Source organism: Haliotis cracherodii, unplaced genomic scaffold (assembly GCF_022045235.1).
Source record: "Haliotis cracherodii isolate W230 unplaced genomic scaffold, xgHalCrac1.p SCAF_11, whole genome shotgun sequence".
Taxonomy (NCBI): domain Eukaryota; kingdom Metazoa; phylum Mollusca; class Gastropoda; order Lepetellida; family Haliotidae; genus Haliotis; species Haliotis cracherodii.
The window spans coordinates 35,681,806-35,695,837 of record NW_027266266.1 but is presented as its reverse complement, the minus strand read 5'-3'; the positions used below and the strand labels follow the sequence as shown (position 1 = coordinate 35,695,837).

The following is a 14,032-nucleotide window of genomic DNA, read 5'->3' as shown; positions in this document are numbered from 1 at the left end:
TCTCATTGAAAGAAAAATGCACTATGCAGTGCCCTGTTTTGACTAGTGTCAATTGAACAATTGACTTGCCTTTGCATGTGTTTGTGCCGGGTACACATCCTCTTGATATACTCGAAATGGTACAATCGACTCTGCTTTTAGAACAGATTTATTTATATGCATATGGTTTTGTCGGTTTTATTTATCAATTTTTACATTGTTCCATTACGACATCATTATTGAGTAAATCCTACATTGTTTCTTAAAAGCATTAATCAACATAACATTCACTTCTCTAGATGCAGCTGGAATTATGTGATAGAAGCCATCAAAGATCCGTCTGGTATTAATACCATGTCATACAAACATCTCCTAAAAATCAAAATAGCTTCACCTGTTTATACATGCAGTCAGCGTATACTCACGGAAACTCATGAACAAATGCATTACGTTCACACGAGCATGAGAAAACAGAAGTACAGCTGACGTTGTACAATATTACATGGCGTAGGTATTCTAATAAACCAACGGCCAAGCATGTTTTCCACAACGATAAGGCTATGGAAGGCGCCTCTCATGACCTGAACAGAAAACAAAAAAGTCCAGATTTCAGTTTTATATTTTATATTCAATTGTGTGAATGCTCACAACCAGAAAACATGACGGACATGGTATTGCAGAGGTCACGTAAACTGTGTGACAAAAATAAATAATAAATAACGATCACTTATTTAAAAAAGCTTTCAAGAAACATGAACAAGACAATAACAAGTACACTTTCTCCATGAACAATGATCGTGGCACTAATTACTCGTCATATGCATTGATATACCAAACACAGTGAAACCTCGTGAGTCAGGCGAGGACGATATCGTTCACAGTAAAATCGCCCGGATTCACAAATGTGCGGATTAAGGAATCGTGGGTATGTAAGATGTAATTTTAATCACTGTATTTTAATCACTTCCAACATTATTGGTCCGGACTGGCGAGGTCACGGACAATGGGGTCCGAGGTTTCACAGCTGACACTAGATATTTGGAAACATTCAACTACTGGGCCCATATAGTTCCTATACTCTGGTGAGATTATATGAAATATATTCTCGAAAAAAACATTACTAGTTCTAGTAGCGGCCAATAACATTCGTTAATCATCTATAAATGATGTCTTGAGAGCGTAATCTTTTTTTTTCAAATTACGCCCTTTTTGTAGCAAGAGGTCTGTTAAAGTATCTTATATAATGGGCGTATCATTTGATTTTCGGGGGGTACGGGATATATTTCTGAAACGTAAACACGTGTTGGCAATTCCTACATGATTTGCCTCTTCTGCTCAGAGAGACAATTAAACTCGTGTTTGAATCTCACACTCACACCCACGTCCCGCACTCGATATGGTCACTCTCTAACCGACCTCAAACTTTCCTATTATGAACTATTGTTATATCAATAGGACACTCTATATCACATCCGAGATCTGAGCCTAAACACCGAGTTATATCAACAAGATTCTGATAAGTAAAAACACAGACGTAAGAGTTGTAGTTTGCCTTCCGCACGCATCGCACTGAATAACCGATAGCGCGAACTTCTTCCTCCTACACTCTAGAATACAAACTTGCTGTTTTTAATCTCACTCTAACGTGCAGTGACGCTGTTAGGATAGCTCTACTTTTCAGCATGGAAATAAATAGCAGGCACGTTCCGCACAGTCAGTGATAAAACATATAATACAGAGATCAGCATCATGCTCGTGAAGAACATGTATCCTCTATTACCAAGCCCTGCTTATTGATGTACCCAAGAATACAGACGCATCGTTCTGTTTCAGAACTCAATAAGAACACTGTGCCATTGTATTCCTAATGTCACACGAACTATAAATGAACACGATGCTTTCCTTGTGCAATAAGGTGTTTATTCCATCGGTTGACCTCACAAAGTTAATATTTTCATGAGCGGCGCAAAATCAACTTTTTTCAGATCAAGAAATACGATTACAAGTGTAAGATATCATTTGACAAGAAAAGCCAACAGTTTCCGATCTAATTCTGAAAAGAATAATGCCTATAAGGCAGAAGGTATTTCCGGCAACAAAGTGTTATTTCACTCAAGTGAAATATCGATTTGATATGTTTAGATGATATAGTATTTTATCATATACTGGGTAGGTTTCTCGACAGGATAACGCCAACGGATAAAAACGATATCTGTTGGGGTCATATGCGGATAGAGATCCAAATATCAAAGGTCAAGTAGGGACTACTTTCAGTGTTTACAAACAAACATGGCGTCGCCCTTGTCATTCGGCGATCGAGTCAGAATTAACCATCGGAAATCTGGATAAACTAAAGGGATAATTGCTATCATTATCAAAAGAACAGTCGAATATACTGAAAATCAGTTTCTAACTGTGATGTAGCTAAGGTATTTTATAACTATTGGCAACTTTGGAGATATAAATTCCGAAACAATTTTGCGAGGGCACTAGGCCTAGCCAAGCGGGATCAGTAGCCATATCTGTGTTTGTCAACCTCTGCGGCTTGAAACCTTTTCCAGAAATTAAAATGGTTGGATTTGGCCGAAATATGTTTGAATTGTTACCTTGTTTCGTTTTGTCGCTGTGTGTACATCTGACTACACTTAACGTTATGACAGGACAGACCGACTGTCAACAAAGTCTGAACGTGGCCGTGACGTCTCATAGACTAGGTCGAGAGTAGCTTCCCTTTGACAAAGGGCAGTTACTCAAGCGGTCAGACCGATGGATTGCCGCGAAAGGCAAGTAAAGACATTTGTTGTTTTGCGTATATGTATATATTCACCACTGTATAAGAAACAGATTTTAGTTGGAGCTATATTGGCTGCTGTCACTGTCCCACTGACACATCACTTACCCTGTGACGTAATAAATATTAATGCGCGCATTCCAGGAAAACTCGCAATGTTTCGGTAATGTTTGTGAGAGAGGGAAAGCGATTTTCATGTACAGAATTAAAGAATGACATTATATGATAAAGAGGTTATCACGTTTGTGTGTTTGGGGATGGTACATATCCTCTATTAGGAATAAACACTATGCCAAATACAATGTTTATTCCTAATGCAGTATATTTACCATCCCCAAACACACTCGCGTGATAACCTCTTTTTATCACTAAATACCTAAAAATAGTTATTTTGAAAAGACGAACCCCGTTAGTTCAGACTTAAATAAATCATCTCAAAACATCTCATTAAAAAACTAAAAAATCACACTGTAGTTTTACACCTCTTTTGCAATATTCTGGCAACAAGATGGCGGGTTACAGCACGGAGGGGCTCTCCACTTTGTGCTGGAATACCCTTTGGAATTGAACCCGGATCTTCACCGAACACTTTACAACCTCGGCATCTTGCCCAGTCCAGCAGGGTTTCTCGTGGCCTGAAGCAAACTACCATCCGCACTAATGCTAACACTCACACTCATTCTCAACTAATATGTCCTCTCTTACAAAATATATAAAAATCACCCATGTGTACATGACATAACATTTTGAAAGTCAAATTGACCATCTGATTATTTCACTAGCCATTTATTGATTTCTGTGCGGTGCAGCGATAAGTCGTGCATGCAAGTGAGAATAAATAACAATACCGTAGAATGACCACTGAAGTAGAAAATTCAATAACAACTACACGGACATAGCAGAATAATCACCAATGACATAAACTATTAAACAAGGTACCATGTGCTTTGAGCAAACATTTTGAGCAACAAAAACGTCATGACCATTAGCGAAATCTGTTAACCTTGGCTTTTAAAAACATCGTGTGGACTTGGTCCCCATGATCCAATATATAAGGTTGTTTGTTATAGAAAAAACAGTGATTTACACGCACATGAAAGGTGATATTACACATAAACAATGCTGGGGACATCTCGTATGACAATGTTTCTGATGTGGTATAGTTGCATTGGCTATCTTGATTCAATCCAAACATATAACAAAGCAATGACAGTACAATGCATGGTCAGTGTTTCCATGAATGGCGGTATCTATTTATCATGACAATGACCACTGAATGTACAAAAGATAATGAGACTGAATTATAATGTTTTTATGTTTCTTTTATATAGATATATATAATTTCGCATAAGGCATTGTGGTGGATAGAAATCCTTTATAGATAATAGTGTCCCTGCCAGATTCAATGACCATCAAGGTAATGAAAATGAATCACGTAATGCCGCGTTAGAGGAAAGCTATAGGCTATAGGTGTTTGTATTTTAGTATGTCGTCAGTACATGTTTTAGAGTACGATGTTTAGAAACGGTCTTCCCTCTTAGTCATTTACGCCTGTAAACAAAGAAATAGTTTGTCTTTTCCCCAGTATGCTTGAAACCAGGAATTATTATATAAATCATAATAATTTAATGTTGACAAAGTTCCATTTAAATATTTCTGAATTAATGTTGAAGTGGAGACATTTTACGAGTGTACATAAAATATAAATCTAGCTATCACCATATGCTAATGCCAAAAAGGTTAATTGCCTTCACAACCTTTTGAACGATAATGACAAAAATATGGTAACTCATTTTTCCCCGATCTCCAAACGACACATGACTTGTTACTTTCCAATCTGCATTTAAAAGTGTTGTGTCGAACACTATGTGTCTATCCATGTATTTGTTTATGTGTTCGCGTGTCATTACCATGGACTGACGCAAACAGAGATTACATCGTTGACCCATATCAGACCCATATTTTGATCCTATCCTAATTTTCTATCTAAATAATTCAGGACCTCGATCCAAATATGTTGGAACAAAGACAAGTCTCAGCAAATCGTTCAACCCAAACGTTAACATGCCGTCGAGAACCTTTGGGATGCGTCTGCGAGTTTAATTAACCTTAGCAGGGGTCCCCGCCTGAAAAAGCTTCCCTGCACTTGGCCAGGCTTAACAATACTGCTGTTAACAGATGGCAGATTTATGGAATAGGCTTGATGCCGGACAGGGTTGTATCTCTCAAGGTTGCCTCGGTATACGATGTATTAAACTGCTCATTTATGCCGAGAAGAGAGGATGTTGGTGTCTATCACTCAATACTGAGCCAGAAGGGGAAGAATTACAACTATGTAGACGCAGCTCTTGTAAATCAGTGAGCTCGCAGTAGGGTTTCACTTCCTAAACGACTTTGGGGAAGTACCATTTTACAGCTAATGGTTATCATAGTTTAAACTTTGTCTTTATGATGATCTTAATGCATTAGAAGGTAATAAGAATACTTGGCTTTTTTTCGATAAAAAATCTTTCACATGAAATATGTTGCTGATTTTGCTGAATTTCAGTATAGTTTGGGGAATAATATTTCAAAAGATGCCCTTTGTCTGTGGTTGGGTATCTGATGAAAGATATCAAATTGTAAGAGATTTGACATTTAGAGCACGCTATCGACAAATCTTTTAAATTGAATACATCCCGTTTATCTGTAAATCTATTGCCGCTCACGTGCAGAAACAACATCGTTCAAAGAAGTCATAAATATGTCTAAACTTATTTATCTCGCTGGGAATTTGATCACATTTCATTGGACGAAACTGTTATTATAAGACAAATACTATAAGAAAGAGCATACGTATTTACTGTGTTATTATCGTAAGTTGTGACTGCCTTCAGATTTCACAAGGGCCAACGTACGATACCCAACTGTGTACATGTAGTTCTGAGGCCTACAGGCGAGCAACGTGATGCAAGGTAACCAATCTATAGGCTTATCTGTGAAACACGTTGCGATATATATGACGTACCAATAAGAAGTTAGAGTTTTTTAGCATGGAACCGAGTTTGTGTACATTATGCTACGTCTTATCTCTTAATTGCGTTTCGGCTTTTATCAGAGGCAATTCACCAGAAATCCCCTGATACGAGCTGAGGCGAGAACTATCCATAATAATAGGAAAGATAAAAGTTTCAGTCTCTGCATGAAAAAGTCAAAATTGATATGAGTTTGTTATCGAGCCTAACATTACATACACATTACATCGGAAATAGGAATACGTGAGGTCCAGGACAAAGGAAACATTTTTTCTAATACAACAATTTTCCTAATTTGTAATGGTTGGCATCAAAGAGTAAATGTAATGAACATGTGGATCTCAAAGCGAAAATAAAGATGGACATATCTGTAATTAGTTCCTGACACAACATCCTCCTTACACGAGGTCAGTGCTGACGCTCTTCAAACTGGGTGTTACTGACTGAATGTGTACATGTAGCATTGTAAAACATAGTGCACTTCTTCTAGTGACGGCGTATTCAAAATGGCGTTCAGTTCCCATCAATTCAAATTTCGACCCCCGTCTGGATACGATATCCATTATAACACAGGATTATGCAATAAATGTCTGAATCACTTAGCTACGAAGAACATGTCACGATTTACTGGTGCCATGTGCTGATAGAGTCAACAGTTATCTGCATATACACCAAGCTTAGTAATATAGGCTTGGCTCGCTTGGGAAGCTGTTCCAGCAGCTTTGTTAACCCATTAACCTCTGGAGGCTAATCTAGACGCTATGGCCACCATGTGGGGATGTGGCAATCCCGTATACTTTATGACCCTGGATATCACACTACAATAATCAGACGACTTTCCTATCGATCGAGGTTTGAATATGTTGGTCGGATATGGTGTTCGTGAACTGACACTTGTGTTTACGTGATCAACTTCAATTACAGGACTGCTGTAAGACATGAAGGGACAGAGATTAATTCACTTGATATTGTTAAGTGTCATCAAAACTTTCATCACTGAGGGGTTGAACGTTGAGAAGCTATGGTAAAACAGTGGGGAGACAAATTTCTTTTAAATAGCAGAAGTTGTAATTATTGTAATCTACACAAAACCGAAACAATGCGTGTTCTAACGAAACGATCTTCTGTAAGGGATTAATGTATAGTTAGCGAAACACCTTTGAAAGTTACTTCTTTATTTACAAGATAATTCAGGTAATTAGTTTAATCTGAGTTGAAATTGGAAAGTACCGAAGTACCTTTGCAGTAACATTGCAGCATGGTATACACAGCCCCCATAACGCTTAACACAAACATTGCCAGAGCTATCGGCTTAATAACGGCGCATTCTTCCTGTCTATTCCCCGATCTTCAAACAGTTTAAAATATATTTAGAGAGAGTTCAAATTGGTATTTTAAGATAATTGCCAGAGCGTTGCAGTGCCGAGAACAGAACCTAATCTTTAAATGACATTAGTTAGGAATCTCAAACAACCCATTAGAACGCATTTATGGGAATGCGGAAGCTTTAAAATGGCATTTCCTTTAGGAAAAACCTTACCAGCATAGACAGCCTAAGTTAAATTAATCCCATTTAACAGACAAAACATGAAAATCTCGGTAAACAACCAAATAGTCTGACTAGGCGGAGGTATATAAAATTTCTACCAATTTTCAGTTTTCCTTTAGAGTTTTATGCACGAGGAATTAGAACGATCTACTACAACGGTCACTGATTGAGCATTTTTCAGATGAATAAAGGGCATGATTAGAATGGTTTCATAAATATATACTTTAAAGTAAGAAAAAGCGAAACATGTTGATATTCCTGTATTTCACAAATTGATTATTTTACCCAGTGCGTATATTCACACTTTACGGTAGTACTTTGGATTTGGACTAAAGGACTCAAGTAATACATCATGGTGGTACTGTATATATAACAATACAAAACAAATATAAATATAAAATGGCCATCACAAATACAAATATCTCAGAACGTGCTTTTACCTTGTTAAGCAATTATTCAAACATTTAACAAAGGGTCACTGTACATTTACGAGGCAAAGCTGACAAGACAAATCTCTTACACAGATAGTCAATAATATCACATAAATATGTAAAATGACCCCACCAACCTTTCGTTCGTAACGCTCCATATAAATACAAAATAAATATATTCACAACGCATAAATCCCTTCGTATGAAACTACAAACATTCTTGAATTTCCTCTTCTAAACAACTTACAGGTTGTCCATTCACGGCCATGACTGAGAAGGAATGCGGCCGAGGTAAGCCTTTTTTAATGTTGACAATAGGGCTACCTTGAAACCTCGTGGATGCCACTTGAAAGCTATGTGTACGCCTCATTGGGCCCCGGACGCCATTTTGACACTTCCGATTTAGATTAGAAAGTTTCTGGGTGGAAGACGACTTCCGGGTTAATGATTTTACACTTCCTCTTCTCCTGTCTTTGTAACACGCATGTTGGAGCCTCCGTCGAACATAGCGATAAAACGACGCCCGCAGTATCTTATTACGTAGGCCATAAACGGAAGCATTGGTACACGGTGAAGCTTGGAACAGGGTTGTAGCTACGGAGACAAACGTACTTTCAGGCATATTTTGTGTTATGACGGCGTACATCAGTACAACAGCGTATGGTATGTATGTTAGAACAAATGATCCCACAAGCTGAAGAATTGTTCCCATTGCTTTTGTACCTCTCATTGATAACGAAGTGGTGGCATTTGTAGGGGCAATAGGCGCTTGAATCACACTGACCATTCGGAGCATAGTTGCAGCTATTCTGCTGCTTTGTGTCCGAGCTATTTGGAATATATGAGCATAGCAATAAATCATTATACAGAATGGCAGAAAAAACACTGCACAGACATATACGATGGTGTACCACCTGCCTTCAGAGTGGGAAGGGTTAACAGCACAGAGCCCCATAGCAGGGTGGAAGATGAACTCGTTAGCTCCGAACAGCGGCGGAAGTGAAAGGGTTAAACTTGAGACCCAGAACACTGAGAAACACGTCGACATCTTGACGAATGTGGCGGTGAGAGAATGATGAAGGGGTGAGGCGATGGTCTGATACTTATCCCAGCTTAACGCTGTGATTGTCCACACAATTACACATGTAAACACGGAATTAAGAAACGCGTATATTTGACACACAACGTCTCCGCCGGACCATTCTTTAAGGAATATAACAACAGCCGAGTACAACGTGGTAGTGAGGGAAGCCGCCAGCCCAACCGCCCCGAGATGAACCAGTAGGATGTTGCGGACATTTCGGAGTCGCCTGTTGGGGACAATAGCAACAATCATGAAGGCATTGAAGGCCGTCCCCAGTACACACACCAACGTGAGAAAAACACCCCTGAGAATGTATAGTGTGTTTGGGTACCATAAATTTCCTATGTCTCCTTTGGTTCCGTTCTCCAGTGAATATTCCGTGTGATACTGTACTTCAGTTGCATTTCGTAGCATGTCCACATTTACAACTTGATCACAGACCGAGGCACGAATGAACAGGCTCGCTTATCTCCCTCATACTTCTGCGAGTCGTTCCCTAACAGCAGACCGAGGAGAGAACTTCGTATTCAATCAGAGTCTACCACTTCCATATATATATAGCTGCTCCACTGAACTGAACGCACGCCGGAACAGACCTTCCCTCTGTGGCAGTGGTCGTTTCTGCGAATTGCTAATGCATTGTCTGCGAGTTTCATCTATCATGCCTCACTAACTCGTGCTCCTATAGTAGTAGCGTAGTGGTACAATCCCTCTCTTCGCCTCGGGCATGTAACTCAATACCACGTCTTCTATTTGTAGATCCACCAGTGTTGTGAGGACGGTAGTGCTACGAGGAGACAGGTCTTTAAAACTCACCTTTTACTCGCAGCAAATCACAGTCCACGGCTTAATGTAGCGCAAACTGACCCGGGATAGGAAGTGGCAACAGGCCCTGCTCTCGGAGCGCCTTCCAGTATACCTCGTCAAGCTGATTGCGTGAACGGCTGCCTGGAGGTTCTTTTTCACCTCGTAGGGTGAAAGTGTAAAAGATTTCTCCGATAGAAGTTGTAAATTCGCGTGGTGGTGGGGAAGTATTTCAAAGTTGATCACACACAAGTCAAAGATGAAGCTGGTTGAAATCACCACTCAGCTGGTGAAGCGGACTCGCTTTTCCCCCAGTACACAGATGTTTTAAACATTTATGTTAAAGGTAAATATTTGAAGGAACAGGTCTCCCTACAACGTGTGAAGCAATCGGATCTGTCATGACGTAGATTATTCTGTCGCTACTCACAGACTTTAATGGCCATCCCGTGGGGTGTGGAATCCTCTGGGCGACCTACGATGACTCGTGGGCGGAGACTGGACAACACTGGCCGTGAAGTAGCCACAGTAATAGTATTGAATCTGAACAAGGTGGCGATTGCCTAGCTGCATCTGCCACTCGTGTATAGGGCAAATCCATCAGCTGACAAGCCAGTTCTATAGTCAGCCAGTTTGCTGTCATAAATACGTAGTGCGCGTTCTTGCTTCGCGGCAGTGAACATGTACACACGCATGTCTGCGTTCAGAGAAGTGTTAATTAGACGCTTTTCATGCAAACCTTCTACGATGACGGCTTAGTCTCAATCTTGAATTCACTACAATACACGTGTTTTTGCTCACAAATTGTTGAATTAGATATCCCAAACAAAAAGAGAATCCTATTCATCCGTCTCTGTACATTAATCAGGTTATTGATTTCAGCTACTGGACGAAGCTACCGTCACATCTAGGACATGTTTGCTGGGAGGAGTATATACATAGCTCTTATAGCTCACAGATCCGGATCTAGAGGGATGATATGTTAGGTCTCCGCTCCTCCCGTCAGCGACTGTACTAAATGGATATTTTATTACCCTTTTCTTGTAACGTGTCTTAACGAATCAGCGTCACTGATTCACATTTTTATGCACGTTATTAAAATCTTATAGGTGACGTTTCAAACTGCTTGCTCCCAACTTTTTTTCCACACTTTTTTTTTGCTGATGAAGGACGTCCTGTTTATTTACGCATTAACCAATCAGAGATATTCTTAGTTTTCATTGGGCACCAATCTTCAGACTCCATGCATACGATAACAATTACTTGATGTCCACTTCCCTGTGCTTCACACGATGAAATTATCTGTAGGTTTATATGACAGACAGGAGGTTTATCAGTTTGAATTCTACTGGTTTGCCAGTTAATGTCTTTTTAAGTTGAGGCTGTTATTCCGATAACATGCATATTTGTCTTGGTCAACATTAACTTTTATTTCAAGCAATACCCACAGTTATTTCATTATATGAAACGCCCAACACACGTTTACCGGGCTAAAGTTATTCACTGTAGTTTATTGTGGTTATTTATTATTAGATGTAATAATTCTATGCTTTAATTATAGTTGACGATGTACAACATTATCAAAGTTGACCGTATATATCACTTCATTAGTATTCCAAATGAAGCTGGAACATTTGAAGAAGATAATGAGTTCAATAATGATTCAATATCTACGAGAGATATTTAGCAAAAACTAAATATTCTGTACAATAATATATCTATGTTATAAAGTCACAGTGACAGCACAGACTATATCATATACGTTTAACAAGGCAAATGCCTTAAATATGTTGTGTTGTGAGTTTAGTCCCAGAACAAAGAGAATAAATTAAAATTCGACAACTCAAGAATAAAGTGATTACCAAGTCTATATTGTCTCAGCTCTTTGGGTATTGTTCTGCGCTCCATTTGATGTTTACTTTCTATCTTTAATGTATATGCTTAAATAAGATAACTGTATTTCTTTTAGTCTATTATATGTGAGTTGTGACAGCTTTAAGAGAGGACATGAAACACAATCTTGCCTAATTTGTTGTATTCAGTTCAATGAATTCAATTTCCAAATTTACCTAACGACACTCTGACAGGTGAAAGATTAATAGGTTGTGGCAATAGCAGACCTAGTGTGTAACAGACTACAAATGCACGCGTCGAAGACGGGAAAGAGATATGATGCTCTTTCATTATCAATCAATTATAGTTATGGTAAACGCAAACGAAACAGACAGAAGACATTTCAAGTATCATATCCATAAGAATCTGTGAACTCCTGATTGTTGAATTAACGGAGGAGGAGGACTGCGAGCATTATGTTGCCACCTGCTTCCTGATCCGAGTCGTATCTGTAACATCTCACAAACAGCGGTTCCAACTGTCACCCACAATAACAAACTCTTAATAGTTTCATGTAGAGGATTCAGAGATAGCAGTGAATGAACTACCTGCCATTGTTCACTGGCCAGGAGGGCTTGTTAGCCAAACATGTTGCAAGTCCTCGTCATATCTTACTTACCTACTTCCGATAAACTAAGAAATATAAACAAAATGACAACATACTTTGACATTAAATGACGCCTTAATAAGTTGGTAATTCATAGGAGTAAATATGTATTGACTATAATTTTCTCCTTGGAAGTCGGGCGTGCTTTACGAAAATGTTATTAGCCCAATTTAAAAGTTTCTGGCATTTGGCAAACGCGCAGACAGCTATTTCAAACACAGAGTGACAGGTGACAATGTGCATATACAGTTGGGGGAGACTTATCCGTTGATAACGACATTGTTTTATCTACACCACGTCAAAACATTAATACAAAGAAGTGTTTAGGGTTCTCAATTCTTTAAGTTTTGACTCACAATTTAGCAACACCCGCCATAAAGCAATCTTTGTATATTACCCGCCATGATGCAGTCTCATCAATTTTTCATCGTGATGACATTGATTTGAGGGTACACACACACACACACATATAGTACAATGAGCAAAAACAACCTGGATATTGTTTATTGTGTCCATAACCCCCAAATGGACAGAATTGTGGTAAATAAAACAAACTAATGGCTCCTACACAGTCGAACATCTAGTTTCTGAAATGAACATAAAACTACAATAAAAAGGAGCCCAGAGAGATTCTCTTTATTTTCAGATACTGCAGTAATCTAGACTTGAGAAACGTTATAGACTTGCATGGGCTGTATTTGATATATTTGTATCAAGGTCTGTAAGACAGACAAGATCCAACATAACAATGACTGCTTTTCAGAGAAGTATGTGTATGTCACCATCGGGAACTTTGAAAGACGTCGAAATGGAAGTACAATGGATCATTTTCACATGAACAAAATGAAACCATTGCCCAAAGAATCCCTATGTAGAAAATATACATTAATAGAGAAAGCATTTAACACTGTCTTATTTAGTTTTGTCAGGAAAATCAATCATGCCTATTAGAATATCTTCTAAAAGATATACATTTTGGGCTTTTTTTACATAAATACACTCCGGGAAACAATAAAATAGAACACAGGCAGTTTAGTGTCAACTGAAGTTTGCCTCATACACATGAACAAGAAACGAAATGAAGGTTCATTGGAGATATGATTATATCAGCATATACGATAGGTTTTCCATGCACGCACCTCCTTTGAAGTCAGCTGAATGTAGTAGCTGCAAGGTAATGCAATATAAAGATCTCCGTATACCGCCATACTAACTCTTATATACTTCAGATGTCGGAGAGGCGGTGTTTCATTATAACCACATGTTCTTTTAATTACACAACGTTTAATGTACAAATAAAGCCCAGTCATTTCATCAAATATGAGACATGCCGCCAGATGAAATATCGACCGGTTCTCTTTGATGTGTGGCGGTCAGTGTGAGACGTCCGCTAGATGACAAGGACGGGCTTATGTCTGCGCACCAACTTGTGGCTTGACAGCTGACGAGGTTGACAGCGTCTGGCTATGGCGTCAAAGACGACGGTTCAACAAGCTGACCGGAGAATATTACTCTGCAGGACACGGAAAGGTCAAAGTGGTCACCTTGACAGACCATGTGGTAAGCTTGACCGCACCATAATCACTAATAGAAACAAATAATGCTCCTAATAGTAACGAACATGTGAAGTGCGCCATATCTATTCGCGAAACCCCAATACTACTACTACTAATAATAATAATAACCCAAACTCGCTTTGCTGCATTTTTTTATTTTGATCTGTAAATAATATTAATAATGGTTTGCTAAACGTTGAATTGTTTTGTGCACTTTTGCACACATTTATTTGTCTGATGATGCTCTTGGGAAGCAAGTCAAGACTCATGATCAAATCAAGGCATTCCACAGTTGACTTAAACGAGCCATGGGTTCGGGACATA

General features: G+C 38.9%; 1 protein-coding gene across 1 annotated transcript; it reads right to left on the bottom strand.

Moving 5' to 3' along the window:
- Positions 1–652: 652 nt before the first annotated feature.
- On the bottom strand, positions 653–10,543 carry LOC139456444 (short-wave-sensitive opsin 1-like). Its single transcript, XM_071238156.1, has one exon. The coding sequence runs from the start codon at positions 9,260–9,262 to the stop codon at positions 7,973–7,975; it is 1,290 nt and encodes a 429-aa protein (XP_071094257.1). The 5' UTR covers positions 9,263–10,543; the 3' UTR covers positions 653–7,972.
- Between the last annotated feature and the right edge of the window lie 3,489 nt (positions 10,544–14,032).